This window comes from Sprattus sprattus, assembly GCF_963457725.1.
Source record: "Sprattus sprattus genome assembly, chromosome: 5".
Lineage (NCBI taxonomy): Eukaryota > Metazoa > Chordata > Actinopteri > Clupeiformes > Clupeidae > Sprattus > Sprattus sprattus.
Window position 1 is genome coordinate 37,713,861 of NC_137924.1, and position 14,971 is coordinate 37,728,831.

Here is a 14,971-nt window from a genome sequence, read left to right on the forward strand (position 1 = left end):
AATTGTGTTGAATGTATATAAAATGTATATTGTGAGAAACCAGTATTTGAAGTTATAAACTCAAGGGTGTAAATTCCCTCTGAAGACACTGTGTTTGATTTGTTTACCCACAGGAGCGGTGAACATCAGTTATGCCACAGTGCGTGGCTCCCTGACAAATTTTACTGAAATGGATGGGAGCTTGGCTGAACCTGGAGAGGACTTCCAGCCTGTCTTTGGTTCCATCATACTTCAAGATGGACAGACCTCAACATTCATTCCCCTTGAAATTATAGATGTAAGATGTTTAAATATCATGTGCTTCATGTATTTTAATTTACGTAAACAGAAACTTTGTGTGAGAGGAGATGGGAGATTCCCACAGAATTTCTATTGATGTCAATGGCACTCAATATTTACTTACAGTGATGAGCTCTCATGTGCTGCATCGATCTATAAAATCGGTTGACAGTCAAAATAACAAACAGTCAAAACATAATGTAAACAATATAAAGGACATTGCAGTACCAGCTTACTCTTTAAAGAAATGTTATCTTACAGCACGCAAGTAAAACCAACACCGGCAGTCCCTGTCTATTTCCCACAGTATAGAGAGGAAAATGGAGTAAGATTGTCCCCAGTAAGCTGAATCTGCCTGGTTTTTTAAACTCTAGAACATGAAATTTTGGAAGGAAAGACACTTTTTTCAGCTTTTCATTGTTGCTCGTCTTTTTTTTAATCACTTTGCAGGTATATTCTTTGGTCTGAGAAAACGGTGTCAGCTTTGATGTGAGCCCTAGCTTGTAGTTGTTTTTTTCTTACCTGACCTACACATGCCCTCAAAGATGCTGATGTATGATGTCATAGAGTCTTGAAGTTTAACCAGGTTTGCTTTTGCAGGTATAAAGGAACTCCAGTCAGTAATTTAAAACAAGCCTGTCTCTCCAGGATTTCTTCACATGTCAATTTTCTTGACCTGAGCCCAGGCTTTGCAGATAGTTTCTGCCAATAGATGAGGAGATGATCATGCATACAGAGTGCATATGGGAAGAGTAAAGAGTGATACGAGTCCTTGAGAACTGTGTAGCAGTAGTTTGGAGTGTTGTCATCCCTGCTGGGACAATTTATGTGTAGTTTTTATTTTGGCAGCTCTAGGCTCTGACTTAATCTGTTAAAATCCCCCACAATGAAAGTCTGGCTGCCTATACTCTATGCCAGTATAATGGGAAAATGGTTATACCTTCACCAGCACACTAGCATGCTTCTCCCTCCTGTGTGTCTTCCATGTCCCACAGATTTATGAACAAATGTTTGAAAAGAGTGTGGAGGAATCTTTTTGATGTGAGCAGTTATTTTCTAATGGATATAAGTAGGTTTGAGTTACCAAACACAAGACCAGCTAAAATACCTAATAATATTTTAAAGGATGGATACAGAGGACTTTTTCGTAGATCCATTAATCCTTCACTGAAGTTTCTGGGACACCGCTCTACCTAAAGCGACATGGAATATCTCTCTCCTATGTAACTTCAAAATGATAGTGCATAGTAGAATAATGTCCCTTTTGAACTCTAGCAGGCTATTGTAGAAACATCAGCAGAGGCTTACTTATGTTGTAATCTAAAAAAACATTTTTCTCATTGTTGTTCAACCCATACATTTGTTCTGGTTGTAGCCACCTTATTACACCTGTTTATTTCTATCTTTCCAGGATGACATTCCCGAATTACAGGAAGTATTCCTACTGAAGATAATGTCTGCTGTACTCCTAACCTCACTTGCGAATTTAGGTTTGTATGCTTCTGAATGATTGCTTAGGGTTTTTTTTTTTAGATTAGAGGTCCAAGATGCAGAGTACAGAGAGGAAGAGCCAGAGGAACAACAACAGAGAGAGGACAGAATGTCAAACTCTGGTGCAATTCAACCATATCCATCAATTGTCACAACATTGAATAAACTTCTAAACTTTCTAAAGCTTTTACTCGATAAGATAGATACATAGGTAGTAACTAAGGATTGGCATGAGTAATGTTACTATTTGGATGTCAGTTTTTATTCAACATATAGAATGATTGCGTTTGTAAATTGAGTCCATTTAGTGTCAACCTTGCCGACCCAAGTATGCAGAACAGAAATTAGTATATGTTTTACCTGGAAATGCACCATTGGTTGTCTTCAGAGATTCAGCTGAAGTATGCTAATATTTTTAGCCAAATTAGTCAAGCTCAGTGGACAACAGTTAGTGTCAAACTGTATGCCAACATTGTTCAGCTGAAGTTGGAAGTGTCAACGTTCAGATGGGCTCTCACTGCAGATTTGGACTGTGCAAAATACATTACTAATGCTGTAGAGCAGGGGTTCTCAAAAACCTTTCCAAGCTGGGTCAAGTTCTACATGACTTGGACTCCCCCATATATTGATAAATTACAGTAAGAGCAATTTTGAAATGCTGTGCCCCATGGCAGTGAATCAAAGTAAATAATATAGTGATGTATCTACCGTCCTAGTGATGTATCTACCGTCCTAGTGATGTATCTACCGTCCTGTATCTACCTTCCTAGTGATGTATCTACTGACCTAGTGATGTATACCGACGTAATTGCATCTTTAGGGAAGAAAACCTGCTTGTGGCTAGAACAATCAACACAACACTTGACAACTTTCAGCCTGGGATCTCATGTGCAAACCCTTGTGTAGACTTTATACTAAAACATAGCGTATGTGCAAAGCCAGAAAGTGAGGTGAGCACCCACGAATTCCAATACATGAAACATTGAGCACACACAATTCTATACACATTTCTTTGCACATCCCAATCAACAACAAATTCTGTGCACATGCACAGTCATTACACTCTACCCTCTCTCCTCCCTCAGTTACACTTATTTTATTATGTTCCAAAATGGCAAAAGCAAGCAGCAAATCAACTAAAAAGGAAATTTCAGCGAATGTCAGTTGAAAGTGATCTTACTTCATGTAAATGCAGGAAAACTTATTTTATTTGACATGTCATCATTAATAACAAAAGAAACCCATTGCGTGGCTATAAATGCGGTGGATTTAGAGAATGCACAAACCCCAACATAATCCTCAGTCAGTCTGTGGGTTATCAAGGCGGATTAGCAGCCATGTCTTGATTACTATGAATACACTGGTAGTAAACTTGATTATTTGTGTACATTAAATACTTTATTATTCAAGAATGGAACATATTCCATTTTTGAGATTATAGTTTGAAATGTATCTTACATTTCTCCTCAGACATTGAGGATCGTGTGGCTGAAATCATCATTGAAGCTAATGATGGCATCAACGGTATTATGAGCTGGCAAAGTATAAGGTAAGACTCATATGGAACAAGAGCAATCCGAGATTTCTGACCTCCAGCAAGGCTTGACGTTGATAGTAAAGCAAGATCTAAAACGTTCATCTGAACAATAGCCCAAAGTCTACATTCATTGTAAATTTCATTAAAATCTGGTCATTGGTTTTCGAGAAATGTCACTTTAGATCCGGATCATCCTGAAATTGTAATGGGGATGTCCCAGGACCAAGATCCACCTCTTGTGAAAATTCAGAAAGATCCGCCCAGTAGTTTCTGAGAAATCTTGCCCACAGACAGACAAACAGACGGACAAATAAATAAATAAACGGACCCGATCGCATAACCTCCTTGCTGGAGGTAATAAAGAGAGACCAAATTCGGAACACTTAGTTAGTTACTGTACTATATTCTATGGGTATGAGAGTGGGCCTGATCCGCCAGCTGTCAGATTTGTTTTGCATATGTGCATGAATAACGAAAAATCTAAATAGAACTAGCAGTAAAATGTTTTGAGACACTGGCTCAGGGGAGTACTAAATGTATTTATCTGCAATAAATGAAGTTAAAGCTCAAATTTGGAACTGAATTTGGAGACATACCTCAGGAAGTGGCAAATTGTTGTGAACGGTTGCTTCAAAGGATCATGATGATGTATGCCTGATACTGTAGATAAAACTGAAATGTCAACTGATAAGATGTGATTGTTTTATACAAATGTGAGCTTAAGGGATAGAATAGTATTGTTTTCCCCCAAAGCCATCAAAACACACCCCTCGTGGAAAGTTGGGTGATTCATTTTGCCAGCTCATCTTGTTCCTTATCTAGGGACCTTAGTAATGATTTCATAATTTGCTCCTTTATATGTCAAATGTCACTTTCAGCCCTCTGGTTCCAAGCCTGTCATGGTCTCAGTAAAAGCTGTGTCCCACTTGTTGATTGAACAGTAACTGCATTAAACTTTCTTATTTCTGTAGTTTTGAAGTGAATGAAACGGTGGGACTGCTGACACTAGTGGCCTTCAGAGATGCAGGAGCCCATGGGAACGTTTCTGTATTCTTCTACACCCAGAACCTAGAAGCACAGTTGGGACAGGATTTCAACACCACTCCCACGGTAAGACACAATATATGCTAAGATTGTGAGTGTACTATAAAAACTATAAAAGGCAAACATTCTAATTTTAATTTTAATTTATTGTATTAATTATTTACATTCATACACAGTATAATTACAAATAATGCATCCTGAAAGTCACTCTCCATTTCCTTACTTCTTGTAGGTCTTACACTTTGCCCATGGAGAGAGATTTAAGTTAATTGAGATACAAATTTTGGATGACTCTCTCCCAGAGGGGGATGAGCAGTTCCTGGTGATTCTGGCCGACCCATCCTCTGGTTTGGAGCTGGGTGCAAATGAAACAGGTACCGCACATAAATGGTCCATGCACAAGTGTCTTCACAATTATCCCAGGAAAATGTTTATCTGTGAGTTTGAAAAATAAATAAATAATCATCTACACATTACTGAATCTCACATTCATTCATAAATGTGTTTTCTGTCATTCATGTGCCGTTTTAAATGCACACAGACAATACTCAGCTGCACAATGGTTCTCAACCTGTGTTGCGTCATGACTCACATTTATTCTTGTAAGGCAATGTGACTAATATTTTGATGTTAGACTTATTGCACATTCAGTTGGCGCTTTAATTGACACTACAAATGTTCTTAAATTTACTCCAAACATTCAGCAGTTGTTGTCAAACAGAAAAAAAAACATTTGCTGCAATTCCAGCTTTGCAGAATTTGGTTTTATTCAGGTCAAAAAAAAACACCCACACCTTTTTGGGCTTTTACCTTATGGTTAAAACCTCAGTAGGGTTCAGATCTGGAGATCATGTTGGCCTTGTTTAGAAGCTTGTTTCAGATAATCTGCATTACCTTTATTTGCTTAGGCTTTAAAAAATGTAAGATCTCAGTAATAGAGTTGTCACCATAATTCCCTTTGGTTAACAACAATGCTATTACTAGGATCTTAAACTTTAAATATAAACACACCTTACTTAGTGATTAAATAGGCAGAGGGCAAAGAGGGGACAAGGAACAGGTGTGTAGGATAAAGGGTGACAGGGGCGGAGTCAAGAACGCTTGGCAAAACAGCACATGGTAAGGAAAACAAAAACAAACCAACATGTGTCAACATACTATAAACTGACAGGCAGGAAAAGAAAACAAAATTACATACAGGAGAACCACTTTGACCACTATGGGTCATAGTTAACCAGTTGACAGCCACTGTTTTAGCTGGTATGTTTATATATGATCAGTTATTTTTTCTGTGTGATACGGTAGGCTACAATGTTTTGAATGAGCTGATAACAAAAGAGAGGATACACTGCCTGCTTCAATAGTGCTTTTTCAATCTGTCTCCATAGCGACGGTGACCATCTTGGCTAGTGATGATGGCCACGGGGTAATATCCTTCAACAACAGTGAACACTTTCTGTTGAGGGAGCCATCCTCTAAGTTTGGGATCAGGGAGAGTGTGGCTGAACTCTATGTGTTCAGAAACCCTTCACAAGGGACCTTTGGCACAGTCAGTGTCCAGTTTTCAGTGGCTGACACCAATGGCTCACTTAACACCAGTGATCTAATGCCCTCAGAGGGTTTTGTGGTGCTGGAGGATGGAGTCAGATTTAAGGTGAGTTTTACTATAACCATATAAAAAAAAATAAAAAAATTTACATTTAAAAAATGAGAGCACACCATTCTTTTGTGCTTGTCGACATTACTTTTCTGTCTGCTTTTCTTATCAGTCACATCCTCAAATGCAATTGTTAGCTACAAAACGCAAATTACTCACTCACCCTTACAGTACAACACAATGTACAATCCAACAAGTGCAACACAAAGCATAGCAAGAAGCTTATAAGTTATTACAGACTAGTCCAACAGAAAGAAGGCCACTTGCAAGCAAGAAGGACTTGCATCCTTTTGTTTCTTTAAGCTATCACCAACGAGTAAAAGCCAGTCAGACCAACTATTTTTGGTCTCTTGCTTAGCTACTCTCTTTTTTTTCTATCCGTTGCTTACTCTGATAACCTCTTCCTTAGTTTCTTTGTCACCATGATGTCCATATAGAGAATGCTGCGCTAGTTGTTGTGTGAAGTGGTGCCATAAAAGCATTACGTAGTTCTCGCAAGAGATGTCGCGCCCTGTCTACCAAAATGACATGCAATACCAGCCGTACCAGGCGTGCTGTGGCAGTGGCACAGATGCCATTCTCTGTATTACAAATCAGTGTGCTTAGGAAATGATTTTGAATATGTTATTTTAAGGTAAAATTGTTACATAATTTTCAGTGCCGAATCTCAAAATCATTTGTTTGTTTTTACTTTAAAAGTTTTTGCTTTAATGTGTTGTGAGTCGTTTAGGACAAAAGTGTCTGCTAAATACTGTAACTTTTGCTTTAACTATAATCAGACTCTAATTCATACATTTATGTGTTGACTGGATAATGAAGACAATTCCTTAATCGAGGTTCTTAAAAACCCTGGTTTGAGCAGCTCTCACTTTTCATCCAAACTCTGGAAACACTTAAAAAGTCGTTTTATGAATGTGTTGAAAAGTCTTTATATGAATGAGTTTTAATCTGTTGTGTTTAATTTCTTTGTATGTTTGAATGGATAGATTTCTCTTATGTGTCTATGAGTCCGAAGCTTGAGTCTGAAATATTTATACTGTGTGTGTATATACAGTATATATATATACTGTATATATATCAATGAATGACATGCTGTTGGTGGAAAGTACCTTGTTTGATGTGTTGAAAGTGTTATACTGTTTTTGATTATGGAAACTGAATTGTGTTCAAGATTCTAGAGATTTGGGCAGTTCTAGACGAAGAACCAGAAATGAATGAGACATTCATTGTGACGCTGTTTAATCCAGTGGGTGGAGCCAGGCTTGGGGAGGCGCTGCAGATCTCCATCACAATTTTGGAGAACCTAGCCCCTCTCAGTCTTTTCAGAATCTCAGCATCTGACAGTGGGCAAGTGGTTCTCAAGTATTCATCATGATCATGCTTTTTTATACTGTGCTTTCATGTTTTCCCCTATTTAAGGAATGCATCAAATTGGTACATACACTCCAATCACATTAGGACATAAAAGTCAGTCCTTTGAGTGATATAAATGCCAAAACATGCTTAAATATTCTGGTGGTGCTGGTCAGACTTTTGAGCCTGTTTAAAAGTAATGGTAATGGCTATCTCTACCATACCACAACAGAAGCAGACATCCCACAATTCTTTGATACTAACTTGGAGGGGAAACGTACACTGCCTTCAAGTGATGCACAGGTCAAGGATGTTTAATACCTGCAGCCAGCTGACCCGTTATGAGAGCCAATCTGCCTAACCCGCATCAAATGCATTCACCTGAACCTTACCGGCAAACCGCTAATTTTAATTCTAACTATAATTGAATAACTATATATCTATTATTTAATTACTTAAACAACAAACATGCTCTCTCTTTCTCTCACTCACATACAAACAATGCATTTCCTTCACATCTCTGACATCTCTTAATTCTGAACTTATACAAAATATTACCCTACACTATGTCTGCTTCGTCTCGTCAGTGGTAGCCTCCTCTTGCTGACCAACAACCAAATGTTGTGAGTATATTGTCTTTCACTAATATCTTTACGTTGTGTAGGCTGACTTCAGTGGAAGTGGAAGAGGGAGATACCGCCCTGTATCTGACTGTTTCCATCAGCCAAAGTTTGGACGTGACCTTGAGTGTGGAGTGGGAGACAACATCAGACTCTGCTGTCGGCATGTGTAAGCAAATTACCACTGTCTGAAATCTTATTATATCATTATATTTAAAGCGTCATTTACCTTTTCAAGAATATTTTTACAAAATGGAGCTGGAGGTCTAAATAGTTTTTAGATGCTTGATTATGTAGCTTCAATGCTAATATCCCCTTGTTCTGCTTGAACTGCTTGTGTATCACTTGTAGTTTACTAATTATTTGGGAATTTCCACTGCCAAACCTTCCCTTACATTTTAAGATGACCTCTATAAATATGTGATTCAAATTACTTTATCAGTCTACTAATACAGTCCTGATGAAAAACCTTGCTTGCTAGTACATCCAGAATGTAGGCATTAGCTTTGTCAGCATTATGTGTCTTGCCTAATTTTGTCATGGTCGTTTTAACTCTAATTTTTTGTATCAAATGTAAGTCACTAAATACCTTAACTACAACTATATACAACTGTAAATGATGGTTTAATGGTAGTTGCCATTGTCTTTAAAAATATATTTTACAGGGGGTGAACATGTTTATTTGGCAGAATATCAGTGGATTAGACATGAGGCCACCTCAAGCTGGTGCGTTTTTTCTCACGGAAGTGATGTTCTGGCTCTACATACAAGCCAGAGCCAGGCAACTCTGTATCGCTGGGCAGGGGTCCTTGTGCCTATAGAGGTAAGGTACATAAGACAGCTTTTCACGTTGGTAATGTTGTTGTCTTTATTTTGAACACAGCCAGAGAAAGGGGAATGGTAAAACAAACAGATAAAACTAACAGACAAACGGGTTGAACACTCAGATGTATGTTGTGAACTCATTTAACTGTTCGTCAAAGTCAAACTGTGGAATAACACGAATTCAGGAGATTTCAATATAAACGAAGGAGATTACAGAAAGGAACTCAGGAGGTATTCAAACTTTGGAAAACATGGCGTAGGGGAACATAAACGCAGATGTACAATACAGACCTGGAATCCAAGTGTCGGGAACTTGTTGTCATTGGGTTTTTAGTCCTTTGTTCAACAAGGCCAAACACTGAGTGATGTAAGTGAGGAGTTTATTTTTGGATCTTGACAGGTGGCAATTCGAATTTAGGTGATCATGGACGTGGTGCAGCTGGGAGAGTTGAAGTTGTAGGGGGAGTGCCAGAAGCAGGGTTTCGCACTGGCGTGACAAATAGACTATTTTCAAAAATCTTATTGTATCCATTGACAAAATCCAAGATGGTATCCACCATATTGTGAAAAAAATATCAAGACATCATTACATAACCAGAGCCAGTTATACAACATGGCGTCTATAAAATAGAAGTTTATTGATGATCTGTATACAGTGGATGTTGTATAAAAAAAGCTTGATTGTGTTAAACGCAAACACTTTTGCTATGCATTGAGTTCATGCTGAGGAAGCCCTCACACCTTCACAACTACAAATCAGTAGAACATAGAAATACCATCCCACTATGACTTTCATGGGGTTTAATTAAGCAATAAGCCCCAAGAGGCCGTGCTTTGCGCTGATTTTAGAACAGGTAAGGGGAGTTAGGCACGACGCGAAGCCCACTTACCTGTTCTAAAATCAGCGCAAAGCACGGACTCGCGGGGCTTATTGCTTTTCTAAAACTGTCACTACAAATATTTGATATGGTTTCATTAAATAAAAACAATTAGATTTAAGACACAATAGTTTAATGATAAACCGTCATTCTTCCGCCATAACAAAGTATGGTTCCTAAATACATCGTTGCCACGCAACCCTTGAAGCAACGCAACAGCCAGATGGAACACTTGCGCTACCGACAAAAAAGGGGTGCTTATATATTCACATTAATTTGTATATAGCCATTAATAGTGCAATTGTTGAAATAGTTTTCAAACGGGCTCCTCTTTGCTGATGCAGCGACAGGGGTATCCTGATTTTGACGCTTCAGTGTCCCAGATGATGTTGCTCCTCATGAAATGCGCTATATGAATTAAATTGCCTTGCCTTGCCATTCGCTGCGCAGTTATATGGAATGTTATCATAGAATGTTATGAGGACAAATTGTAAGGTAATGCTGGATTTTACAACGACTTTTAGCCAATCACAATCAAGGATTTGAACAATCCGTTTTAGAAAGCAGAGTTTATAGCAGGATGTCAATGAAGATAGTGCCAAAATGCATAAGTTAGCAAGCTCCAAGTTAGTGCCAAAGTTCCAACTTTGCTGTTGTTTGAAAGGTAAGCCTGTTAGCTGTCACAAACAAGAAATAAACTCCTTGTGGAAGGTCAATTCTTGTTTCAATCTTTACAGAATATCAGAATATACTTTACATTGTCTAGCATGTCCTTTATGACATTTTTTGGACTTGTGAAGCAATGAAAAGAGGGCTCTTAACTTCTTTAAATCATTGGTGATAGAAGTGGCCAGTTTTTTGTCACTCTGGTCAAGTCGACCTCTCAAGCGGGAATAAATATGTATGAATGTATTTTCATCCTGAACTTTTTAAACCCCACAGTACAGCATTTTAGTGAGATTTATCATTACAATACAAATTCCCTCAGGATTAGGAGATCAATATTGATGTATTAACTGCAGAAAGTGTATCTATTACCATCATTTTCAAGAAAAGATTTGAAGGTAAGAAATCATCTGTAGCCTAATCTTTTTTCCATCCTTTCTCTCTACAGTCTATCAGAATACAGAGTCCAAGTAAATGTGTGGGATATGCTCTTAATGGTACATCATACGTGGCCATTTCCCATGGAAGTGACACTAATTCTCCCAGTATAAGCATCTTCAGACTACAATCTAATTTCAACTTAAGTCTGGTAAGTATTGAAATAACTTTTGATCTATTCCTTATGACAGTAGTTAAATCATTTCTATGGTAAACAATGTCCACTTCTTTCCAGGAGCAAACATTTGCTGCTGGGTCTCTTGAAATGGAGTACTTTTCATGGGACTCGCAGGCATATTTGATCATATCAAAGGAGGTTGGTTTGAAATGGGTGAATGGCTAATTAATGGTGAAATGTTTAAAAAGAATGTAAAACATTGTAAGTTATTTGTCAGTCACTAAGACAGAAGTAAACTGGACAAGCATTCTGGAATAAACTGGATTATTTTAGTGTTCTCAGATTATGTGTACAAATCCTTGCAGTAAGAAGCCCTTGCCCTGTAAGCATTGCTAACTTGTGTGGTTGTTTTTTGCATAATATGTAAACTAAGAGGAGGCTTGTACTGTGCTGAGACCTGAGAGACAATTAACTGTATATTGTTTCTTTTACGTAAATGATTCTAAACCTCCATCATGTTTTCTATAATTTCTCAAAATTCTGCTGTAAAAATCACTTAATTTATCACTGAGGATATTTGTATAGCAAATAAACTTGGTCTCCACTCTCCGGGCTTCCAAAGAATTGTTCAGGGCCTCGTTTCCCGATAACGACGTATCTTAACGGCCTACGTGGATTTTCGCGACATCGTACACTAAGTAGCACTTTGTATTTACGTGCGTTTCCCAACCATCAACTTAAAGTCAGGTGCACGAGCGCAACGTGCACGAGTTCTTAAGTAGCTCTTAGGAGCTGTTTACGTCAGGTTAACCTGTTTACGTTAATTGCTGTGAAATTAGCTAGCCTATGCGTGCATCGAACGTGCAATGTGCACTAAATTCGGGGCGGGGATAGTAACGCCATCTCCAGCAGAGAAGCCTATTTAAACTGTGTTCCCATTGTAAGGACATTTATTACGATCTGTCTGAGAGTGGGCTGTCAAAGCTAGCATCATCAAAGTCATACAGTACAGTAGGCTACATACATTCAATAAAATTAACCTACATTTGAGTCCAACTGCATGACCATTCTTGCCCTACACTTACCCTTACAATAAAGAAGTGATCCTATTTCAACCATAACTTCATTTTAAATAATGTCTTTCTTTATGACATTTAGTTTATAGTTTAGACAGCAACGTTGACATCTACAGTATATTCAACTGCATCCACTACATAATCTCAAACTTTATTTGTTGGTAACTCTCCAAAAAGGCTACCATTAACACATTTCTTAATGAAAAGGAAACATGCATCACAATAATACTTCAGTGTAACCTGTACCTATGTGGAGTGCAAATATGTCTTGCCATTACACTACCCAACAGCCCTACGTCTGCTAACACTACAGAATGCATAATTCCTACGGGCAATGCACTAGTTTTGTATAGCCTTATCTTTATTTTCAAATACTCAATATTCTTTATTTCTATTTTGATGGGAATAGGCAGGTGAAACAATGACATTCTCATGATGTGCTATACACAGAAACATCGTTTGGATTTCTTCTACATAATATACAACCATCTAGCTAGAAGCTACCATATAAGCCAATGGAGTGGTGGCATAAGCGCTAAATGTGCCATCAAACTACTGTTTGAAAGCTTCAGTCAAGACCTAAATACTCTGCATTGGTCGCGTAGCACATTTTCGATCAAACCGAGTCATTATAAACATATAAAAAGTTGTGTAGATAGCTTTATTCATGTAAAATATTCCTCGCTTCAAGTAGCCATGTTTTTTTTTTTTAATTCCCGTTTCTTCCGAACGACGGTCGAACGACGCCCCTGGTGGATTACATCGCTAAGTGTGAAGTTACTACTGGTCCTGACCACACATAGAATTCCTCTCAATGAAAGATACACTTAAGCTAAGTGTGGCGTTGGGAAACCCGTCTGCAACGTAGGAATCCTCTTACGAGCGATTTCAAGTGCTTTTTAGGCTAAGTGCGCGTTCGGGAAACGAGGCTCTGGGCCTCGTTTCCCGATAACGATGTATCTTAACGGCCTACGTGGATTTTCGCGACATCGTACACTAAGTAGCACTTTGTATTTACGTGCGTTTCCCAACCATCAACTTAAAGTCAGGTGCACGAGCGCAACGTGCACGAGTTCTTAAGTAGCTCTTAGGAGCTGTTTACGTCAGGTTAACCTGTTTACGTTAATTGCTGTGAAATTAGCTAGCCTATGCGTGCATCGAACGTGCAATGTGCACTAAATTCGGGGCGGGGATAGTAACGCCATCTCCAGCAGAGAAGCCTATTTAAACTGTGTTCCCATTGTAAGGACATTTATTACGATCTGTCTGAGAGTGGGCTGTCAAAGCTAGCATCATCAAAGTCATACAGTACAGTAGGCTACATACATTCAATAAAATTAACCTACATTTGAGTCCAACTGCATGACCATTCTTGCCCTACACTTACCCTTACAATAAAGAAGTGATCCTATTTCAACCATAACTTCATTTTAAATAATGTCTTTCTTTATGACATTTAGTTTATAGTTTAGACAGCAACGTTGACATCTACAGTATATTCAACTGCATCCACTACATAATCTCAAACTTTATTTGTTGGTAACTCTCCAAAAAGGCTACCATTAACACATTTCTTAATGAAAAGGAAACATGCATCACAATAATACTTCAGTGTAACCTGTACCTATGTGGAGTGCAAATATGTCTTGCCATTACACTACCCAACAGCCCTAGTCTGCTAACACTACAGAATGCATAATTCCTACGGGCAATGCACTAGTTTTGTATAGCCTAATCTTTATTTTCAAATACTCAATATTCTTTATTTCTATTTTGATGGGAATAGGCAGGTGAAACAATGACATTCTCATGATGTGCTATACACAGAAACATCGTTTGGATTTCTTCTACATAATATACAACCATCTAGCTAGAAGCTACCATATAAGCCAATGGAGTGGTGGCATAAGCGCTAAATGTGCCATCAAACTACTGTTTGAAAGCTTCAGTCAAGACCTAAATACTCTGCATTGGTCGCGTAGCACATTTCCGATCAAACCGAGTCATTATAAACATATAAAAAGTTGTGTAGATAGCTTTATTCATGTAAAATATTCCTCGCTTCAAGTAGCCATGTTTTTTTTTTTTAATTCCCGTTTCTTCCGAACGACGGTCGAACGACGCCCCTGGTGGATTAAATCGCTAAGTGTGAAGTTACTACTGGTCCTGACCACACGTGGAATTCTTCTCAGCGAAAGAGACACTTAAGCTAAGTGTGGCGTTGGGAAACCCGTTTGCAACGTAGGAATCCTCTTACGAGCGATTTCAAGTGCTTCTTAGGCTAAGTGCGCGTTCGGGAAACGAGGCCCAGGTCTTTTATATTGAATGGTTAACATGATTCATATTTACTATAACAATCTTCCCTCCTCAGGTATTCATGCTGTCAGCAGGTTCTTTTTCGCTCGACCACCTGCTGGATCTACCTGATGCATCTGGCCTGTCTGTGTTCCTCCACGGCACCACTCTGTACCTTATGGCGTGCTCTAGCACAGCATCTGATAGCTGCTTCCTTTTCGTCTTTGCTGATGGACACTTCCAAGACCCAAGACCCATAGGCTTTGAAATTACAGCAAAGCAAGTCGAGGTTTTGACTGTAGGGGCAGAGAATGTCCTCCTGCTAAGCACTGATGGTAAACTCATAAGTCTACCAAGTTGCATTCTGATGGTCTCTCCCTGATTTTCTGTAAATAATTGTCAGGGCTCTCTTGTGGGTAGGATGTTGGATACCAGGCAAAGTAACTTGTATTTGTGCTTAATTTCTTAGCACCAGCTCCTAAGTGTGAGATATTTGTGTGGGGGCCCAAGCACGACTTCTTCCAGCACACTCAGACAATAGCTCTGCCTGACCTAATCTCAATGCAAGCATTCACAACACCTTCTGGAAGTGGTAAGTAATATAATTCCTTATTGAAGGGATAGTTCGGTTTTTAAGACATGAAGTTGTATGGCATCTACATCACCAGTGTAATGCAATCCACACTGACTTACC

General features: G+C 38.6%; 1 protein-coding gene across 1 annotated transcript in view; it reads left to right on the top strand.

The window, feature by feature from the left end:
- Positions 1-14,971, top strand: part of adgrv1 (adhesion G protein-coupled receptor V1) — a gene marked incomplete at both ends in the record, with an annotated part of 140,450 nt that overhangs the window by 64,277 nt on the left and 61,202 nt on the right. The window contains 10 exons of the mRNA XM_080839814.1: positions 114-277; positions 1,691-1,769; positions 3,241-3,319; positions 4,279-4,417; positions 4,584-4,725; positions 5,740-6,005; positions 7,180-7,370; positions 8,026-8,150; positions 14,373-14,612; positions 14,747-14,869. Of these exons, the coding sequence (XP_080695940.1) occupies positions 114-277; positions 1,691-1,769; positions 3,241-3,319; positions 4,279-4,417; positions 4,584-4,725; positions 5,740-6,005; positions 7,180-7,370; positions 8,026-8,150; positions 14,373-14,612; positions 14,747-14,869 (1,548 nt within the window). The remainder of the gene's footprint in view (positions 1-113; positions 278-1,690; positions 1,770-3,240; positions 3,320-4,278; positions 4,418-4,583; positions 4,726-5,739; positions 6,006-7,179; positions 7,371-8,025; positions 8,151-14,372; positions 14,613-14,746; positions 14,870-14,971) is intronic.